At 35.1% G+C, this 8,354-nt stretch overlaps 1 protein-coding gene across 1 annotated transcript in view; it reads right to left on the reverse strand.

Annotated features, from left to right (window-relative positions):
• Positions 1-123: 123 nt before the first annotated feature.
• LOC107679267 (phosphatidylinositol 3,4,5-trisphosphate-dependent Rac exchanger 1 protein-like) overlaps positions 124-8,354 on the reverse strand; it is an 83,579-nt gene continuing 75,348 nt past the window's right edge. The window contains 7 exon segments of the mRNA XM_016474782.1: positions 124-2,865; positions 2,997-3,064; positions 4,582-4,684; positions 4,993-5,168; positions 5,820-5,880; positions 6,102-6,216; positions 6,650-6,793. Of these exon segments, the coding sequence (XP_016330268.1) occupies positions 2,823-2,865; positions 2,997-3,064; positions 4,582-4,684; positions 4,993-5,168; positions 5,820-5,880; positions 6,102-6,216; positions 6,650-6,793 (710 nt within the window). The 3' untranslated portion in view covers positions 124-2,822.

Genomic DNA, 8,354 nt, shown 5'->3' on the forward strand with positions numbered 1-8,354 from the left:
AGATCAGAAGTAATTTATAAGCAGATACTTTTATTTTGTTTGATATCAGCAATGCATTATATAGGCCTACAGCATGAGCATAAAGGCCAACCTAAGGTTTACTCCTGTCAGACTGAAGGCGGCTATAAAAATCACCAGTTATATCGGGGCTGTATTCGGAAATTAGGGTGACACACTGAGCTTTAGGGTACAAGACATCCGTAATTAGACAATTTTGAGACTCCAGGCCCCAGGATTTATTGCAGGTCATCAGATTTACCTGAAGGTGCACTCTTGGAGGATCTAAACATAGATATTATAATGTAGAATATTACAATACCTCAGAAAGGAGAGCTTTATACAATGCTTTTAATTCAACACTGAGTTAAAAACAACTAGATATATGCTTACATTAACAGCTGGAAAGGTTTAAGAGCCATTTAATGTATTTATAATTAACAATTCAGGACAGCATGAAGACAGATACTAGAGTCAAACATTATTATAAACTATAAGCTAAATATTTGCAGATGCAGATTAGATCTACTCATTCACTCCACAGTGAGGTTTTGATTAAAGCTGCTCTTATTAAGAGAAACAAACAGAATCTGTAAAATTAAGAAAATCATTTTGGAATGAAAGAAAACACAAATAGGAGGTAAAGACCAACAAACTATAAGGCCCTCAAAAGAAAGGCTTGATTTGTGAGCACCATTGAAGATTTTTTCACTCTTTGAGCTAAAAAGTACACTTGAAATTGAGGCAAGATGTTAAAAATTGCCAATATAAACTTGAAATAGTACTGAAAACAGGACAGCAGTTAAAAAAAAGACGACATTTGAATACATGCATACCATGTTTCAGCTGACTGATTAGTGATGTTAAATTATGCAGTCATAACTTTTGAAAGGGAAAGCTAATTGCACAATAATGGACTGAGATGGTGCATAAACCTGAGATTTTAATATACAGTGATAGGAACATGCTAATGCTAAGTCTTTGGGTTTTACTATATTTAGGTCTATCATACAGAAATGATAGGTTTCATTATAAAGCAAAATAACAAGCAACAACAAGGACCTTCAAAACATACAATAATCAGACTGCACAGATTCTGCAGATTAAAAACACTTGTTTCCAGTTTAAAAATAATTTGCTTTGAGGACCAAATCAAATGTTAAAATCCAATAAAAACAAATCAGCATTTTACCAGCACTAGGCTTCAATTTGGATAGATATGAGGAGAGAAAAAAAACACTATTTATTAGCATAAATTCAAGTATTATTTAAAATATTTTATCATCATTACAACATGCTCTTAAGTTGCAGAGTCTAACTTCCATGCTGATGTGTAACAGACAGTGACGAGTTATGAGCTACAATACAAACATGATGAACGTCTCATTAAGATTTCATAGAAGACATGATGCTCTGTTGCATTATTGTCACTAAAGCGAATATTTTTATTATTTTTATCATATATTGCGAATATTATTTGCTCAAATCTTTGTTTGCTTCACTAAAATTAAATTTTAGCAAATACTGTCAACTGTCAGGACTACTGAAGGTAATCCAATCCAAACTAATCCAGGAACACTTACATTTCCAGGCCTTCTCGGTTACTGACCACACAGCTGATGTTATAAATTTAAATATCGAACACATTGAGTAAAAGCACAATAAAGTTTCCTATCCAAATATACACTAAGTATACAAAATGAAAGATGTACAATATTATATGTTTTAACATTATTAATACTCTTTAAATTATAGCACTGCTGTTCCCAAATAGCATACACTTATCCCTCTGACACATACATATATTTACCTAAATACAAAATTTCAATAAAATCCTACTATATCTATTAATTCTTCACATGATCCCTTTGCGTTTCTCTGTCTTCTAATGTACAGTATGTTTAATAAACACTGAAGAACACAAGCATTTTTTCTTGTGCTTTTCCAAACAGCCACACAAAGCAGCTGCCAAGAACAGTCACGCACTGTAACACAGCATTGATTCATGTTTAAAAAGTGCTATTCACCAGGGACGAGCAGACATTATTGTATTTTTTCCTCCCAGTTGATCAATAATGGATTTAATCTTCAATATCAACATTTTGACGACAGTGAAATCTTGTATTTTGTATGGAGGCCTACGTTTTTGTATTGTTGGAGAAGCCGATAGCCTCCATTTGTTTCCCTGTTATCCTTAAAATGCGCCGTTGATGGAACGTCACAAGAAAATTGTGTTGTTAAACAGAATCAAACTTATTTTAAACAATGACGGATAAGAATTAAGATTTTGAAACTGGTCCATGTAGGCTGGAATGATTTCAATACTTTCATAATACCTGATATGAGTTAGAGAACAGCAACAGCTCTCTGAGGGCACCACCTCCCAAGACACCGTGCAGACACACTCATGCAAAGCTACAGTAATTGCACATAATCACCACATATCTGAACTTAACGTCACCACCCTACTTGCTGACGCAAGATTGCAGTCAGAGGCGAAAGGAAGAGATAATACAGCCTTTTACAGCTAGATTTAGCCGTTCACACGCCAGTCCAGATCCATTAGGAGACCAAACAATGAAGCAATGTGGGCAGACACTGCTAGCCAAGATTAGCATCGTTAGCATTAGCAATTTTCTCAGCTGCCAGAGCAGGAGATAAAGGTTGCCAGACGGTTCTCATTCCTTGCCGTGTTGACCTCAGCCGGACCTCTCTGGATGAGGCTGGCTGGGATTTGAGATGTGCTGAGGCAGGGTCTCAAAATGATAAGCCAGTCTTGGTATCTCCCAGCATCTAGAAAGTCTGAGAGAAGGATGTGACCTCATTCAAAGATCTCCATCAGAGGGGGGTAAACACAACCTGAAGAGCCTGTGATGAGGATTAAAAAAGGGGTTGGTTACTGTAGATGTTTCATTCAACTCCGAAGCCAAACCACCAGGAATAGTAACTTTCAATTTTTATTGTCAGTGAGGTCTTTAAATAGCAAGAGTCAGTGATACCTGGGAGCACAAGGTGGCATCTGGTCCATCACTCTGAGATTTTTGGCAGAAATCTCCACTCTGGTGCCCTATGAATATAGACAGTCATTATTGCCTGTTGGAATACTGTCAGAATAGCTCAAACGTCAGTATTCATATTCTAAAACATGTTAAAGAGTTTCATCAGAACATTTAGTTTCGACTTTGTCTGTTTCTGAGGATATAACACTAGTTTGTTGCTCAAATTACCAACAACTCTTTTATCCTTTAGCCTACGTGCCCACACATATTTATTGATATATTCAAGCATATGTCAAGCACTGAAGGTGTGTAGGCACGTATTGTATCTGTTAAGGTTCTTATTATTATTCTACTTCTCACATAATAAGGCGGCCTATAGAACCGTATGCTTAAAGTTGTGAAATTTAGCACACTGATTAGGCAGAGTTTCAATATATCTGGTTCCAGTTTTGGAGTTAGTCTCTCAAAACAAGATTTTGCCATTTTGAACACTTATTCAAACTCCTACAGTTTTCATCCGACTGACCAAATTTGAGTCAGACCATCTGGAGTTGATGCCAGTCAAAAGCTTTTTGATATTGCTTACAGTTCAACAACCTGGATGGCAAGGGCACCATAGAAAAAGTTAAGACATATCTTCTCAACCGCTGCACTGAAAATTGCTGTGTATAATTACTTACCATAGTTTTAAGGGAAAACATCACCGATTGTTAACTAGCTTGGTATTGTTATTAAGTCAGCAGTATTATGTAAATGAACAATGTGTACCCTTTCCATGTTACATGCATCCAAATATCTCAGTTTATTTGTTAGCAAAAGTCTGTCAGTGTTTTGCACCATCCGGCAGATTTTGCTGACAAATACACATGGATATGTGAAAGCCAGTAACCTACAAAGCTGTCTGAAAATCTGTGAAGCTGTCCTTTAAGTGCACAGAAGCATTTTAGTGGCCACCTACTGGCCAAAATGCATATGGTAAATCACAGCATACGGAAAGTCATGCTTCTTCACTCCATACAGTACAAGTCTGGAAAAATAGTTTGTTCACACTGAAAAAAGTGCACCTCAAATACCCAGTATGATGCCCTTATTTAACAACTTTTTACTGTATGTGTCAGTGCCATAATGCCTTAAGCATCACCTATTGCCAAATCAAAAGATATATCATAACACATATCAACTTTGTAACTACTTTTGTTTTCTAATTACACAATTGGCCATTTTATGGGCAAACAAATCTATTCAATCATACAACATGCATGTAATTGGCCCAGAAGTTGCTACTAGCAGCTATGTTTCAGTGTTTATTCATTTATAATGTCTGTGTATTGTGTATATATACTGTATAGTTTATTTTCTATTTAAATTGTATTTATCTTTCTCAGTCTCTTTCCATTAATATAGATTAAGTGAAATAGAATTTAAATAGAAAAGAAAAAGTAAATAAAACAAAAATATACAATAATCGTCTATTTAAAAAAAGCACTAAAACTAAACTTCCTTATTTACTACCAACCACAGGATTGATTTTGTAAGTTTTAATGACATAAGGTGAGCGGTTTGAAATAGGTGTCATATGCTGTACCTGCTTACGCATGATGTCCATGGTCTGCATTAGGCAACGGGGCATGAGGCCGTGGTTTCTGGCTAGAGTAATGGCCTGCTCCAATGACACAGTCAGAGTACACCTACACAGAACAAAAACCCTAGTCAAGAGGCAGTTTAGACAATCTGTTATAGATTTACCTCAGTGTAGCAGTAACCTAGGATATAAATCACCATTAGATGCACATTTGAGCAAGAAATAAATGAAAGTCAAAATAAAATATAGTTTACAGTAGAAACTTGACTGTGGCTCCACTTCAGTAGTAAGAGGCTTAAAGATAAGAAGCGTGTGTTTTGAGCTGTCACTCAATAAAACTTTATTCTCATCTGTGGATTCACAATTGACTACTGGATCTAGAGCAACATGAAAACAACATTTAATTGCAGATACCTCTGCATCCCAGTGGCACACATGGTGATGTGACAGGCTCCCAGCCGGTTGCAGAGTTCGGAGGACACCACAAGAACACTGACTCCAGAGGGCTGACCCGCAGAGCTGGGTTTTACATTCATATACATCTGCATGAGTCGACAGAGGTCATCCAAGGTGTTAAGCGGCCGAAGGAGCTGGAGATTACAATGATTAAATGAAACTATTTGGTTTTAAACTTTAATAAAAACATTTCTATGTATTGATTTCTTTACATTTTGATTATGGCCTGTTCAGGAGTCCCAGTGCCGAAACACACACAAGTTTGGAGTTTGTTAGAGCTTATAAGGAAATTTATTAATTTTGTTTTCAAAAGAAGTCTCTTATGATCACAAATGATGCATTTCTTTGTTAAAAATACATTTAAAACCATAATATTGTTACAATTTCTATTTTAATATATTTAAAAATGTCTTCTATTTTAATATATTTAAAAATGACATTTATTTCTATGATGGCAAAGCTGAATTTTCAACAGCCATTACTCCAGGCTTAAGTGTCACATGATCCTTCAGAAATCATTCTGATATGCTATATTTATTTTTATTATTATTGTTGAACGATATCAACGTTGACATTTTTTGTGGAAACTGTTATATATTTTTAAGGATTCTCTAATGAATAGAAAGTTCAAAAGAATAGAATTGATTTAAAATATAATTTTTTAACATTGTAAATGTCTTTACTTTCACTATTGATCAATTTAATACATCCTTGCTGAATAATAAAAAATAAAAATAAAAACTTACTGACCAAACAGTTGAACGGGTTGTATATAGGGATATTACCTGGTCTATTTTCATTGCAGTGGAATTTGAGTCTGAATTTGATTTCTCTAGATAAAAAGCCCTGAAAAATGAAAGATATTATATAAAAATTAGCACTTTTTTGCCATTCAAACCTTTATTACATAAATTATTTACTTAATGAAATGTCTAACTTACATTTTTAAAGTTATCTTTTAAAACGGTTTAATTTAAATTAGTTTAGCAGCAAAATTAAAATCAATCAAAACTTTAAGCAAAGGTCACTCTGTATGATATCCACATGCCCCTAAAGGGTCTCTGTACCTGAGCTTGCGGTAATAACCTTTGACCTTCTCCAGTGACAGAGCATTTGTACGCTGCTGAAACTCTTCCATGGCAACAAAATCCTGAGACAACACACCCTCTGGCTTCTCCAGTCCTGATAAAGATTAAGAAAATACAGATGAATGTCATGCTTTGCCCAGTGCTGTAGTGCTCTCCACATACCACTAGACGGAGACCAAAACTCATCAATGAAACCGAGTGGCTTTAATTAGCTCTATCTATCTATCTATCTATCTATCTATCTAAGAAAAATATCAAAAACACAATAAAAATGTCAAATAAATAAAGGACACTTCTCTTGTCTTGATTCATTCTCATCACATTGCATTATGGGATATCCTCAAAAGAAGCATGCCTGGCATCTTAAGAGGCAGCATAATTAAGAAGGCAACCTTTCTGAACAGACTATAGTGCCTCAAAATATAACCTCTGTAGGCAGCTCACAAAGTTTTAGAACCGTAGATTACAAATGAAACACATTTAGAATGGAAATAGTCATTTATCTCGTTCTGTTTGTCTGCTCCCACCTCTAGTGAAGAGGACTGATTGCAGCTTCAAAGAGCCTCCGTTCTGCAGTCTTGTTGGCAGCTCACTGAAATGACGGCTGTCCAAGAACATTGTCACCCTGATGGTCTGCCGACTGCCTTCCACCTGGTAATGCACAGATGTGTCTGAAAAAAAAAGTGCATTAAAGGATGCATGAGTCACAGTGAGAGACTATTTAAAATTCTATGCAATTTCAATCTTTTTCCTTCACACAAGTTCATTTAAGAAAAGTCTGCACCCGTACATACTGTATACAGTATCCTTTATGTTTGAGGTCACACTGGGAACCTTGTCAGGTTAATTAGGTTGAAAATAGCCTGATGAGATGAGTAACGGCAGTAGGGCTGGGCGATATGTCAAAAATATCTTATCGATAATCGCCTTTAAAAATATTGCGATATCCGATAACATAAGCCCCACCTCCACCACGCCCCGCCCCCGCCGAGACAACATTGTAACATGCACCATAAACACACACCATGTTCAGTTTGGTCTTAATTATTGCCACAAAGTTTTGACTTATCTTAGTTTGTGCTTAAACTAACAGAAAACATTAGCTTTGCTGTTATTTTGGTGTTGCTAATCATTTTCATTCAGTCTGAAATTAATTTGTTTCGTGAGGAGAACTGTTGAGGATGTTTCCTTGTTTCCGATGTTTCTCTTTCTTTTTGGCATTATCGCCTGTGTAGACACATTTCATGATGGTAAGTTTAATGAGTTTCATTTCCTTAATTACAACAATTGCAGCGTTGTTTTTAAACTTGTAGTCAAGCTATAACGTATTTGATATTTATCATGTATGACTAAAATCATGCAGGGATTAAAAACGAATTCTGAGCAAAAACGTTAAGGGTTTTTTTCCCATTTTTGGTAGCCTACTAATTTTGAGGTCTCTTTTGGCCCGTTTTTAACTAAATAAAAATAACTGCTTAATTTATTTAGAAGCAGGGTAATTTAAATTTCATTTTTGTATTGTAATTTTTATCATTTTTATTTTATTAATCAAAATACAACGCCCAAAATATTGGGATGCCGAAACTCCGAATGCGTACATGTATTATTAGCTGAGAAGCCTATAATGTCTTCATCTGTTTGCAACAAAAAACTTTATAGTTTTGCTGCAAATGAATTAAGAATTTAGTGCTATATCTCAGCTTAATTGAACAATTAATATATTGTATACACGGTTTAAAAATTCTGTAAAAATACTGCACTGAAATGTGCGCTGACGGAATTTGCTCATTTTAATTATACCTGTCATGTTTGTAGTTTTTCATCATTATACAGTCTGTTTAAAAAAATATTCAGAAATACATGAAGTACTACTTTTTGTCTTTTTTCCATTAAACTTTTATTAAACCGCAAGGATAAATTATATTGGAACGCATCTTCAAAATAATCGCATACACAGATGCATGTTGCCATTACAGTAGTCGGCGCCGAACAACAGCCAAATAAAATATAAACTGAGGTTACAAAAGTGATTCAGTCAAGATCAGTGAGGGATTTTCTTTTCTTTTGTTCTTTGATTAAGCAGCAGCTGTCAATGCACGGATCCAATACACCCTTGTACAATACAACCTATTGTATTTATGGGATACTTTGATATAATTCTGTGTATTTGTCCATTCGAATGTGTAAGAATGCGAGAAAGAGAGCTCAGTCCAGTGTTCGTGTAAATAAGAG

The sequence above is a fragment of the Sinocyclocheilus anshuiensis genome, unplaced genomic scaffold (assembly GCF_001515605.1).
Source record: "Sinocyclocheilus anshuiensis isolate Anshui unplaced genomic scaffold, SAMN03320099.WGS_v1.1 scaffold13, whole genome shotgun sequence".
NCBI classification, from domain to species: Eukaryota; Metazoa; Chordata; class Actinopteri; order Cypriniformes; family Cyprinidae; genus Sinocyclocheilus; species Sinocyclocheilus anshuiensis.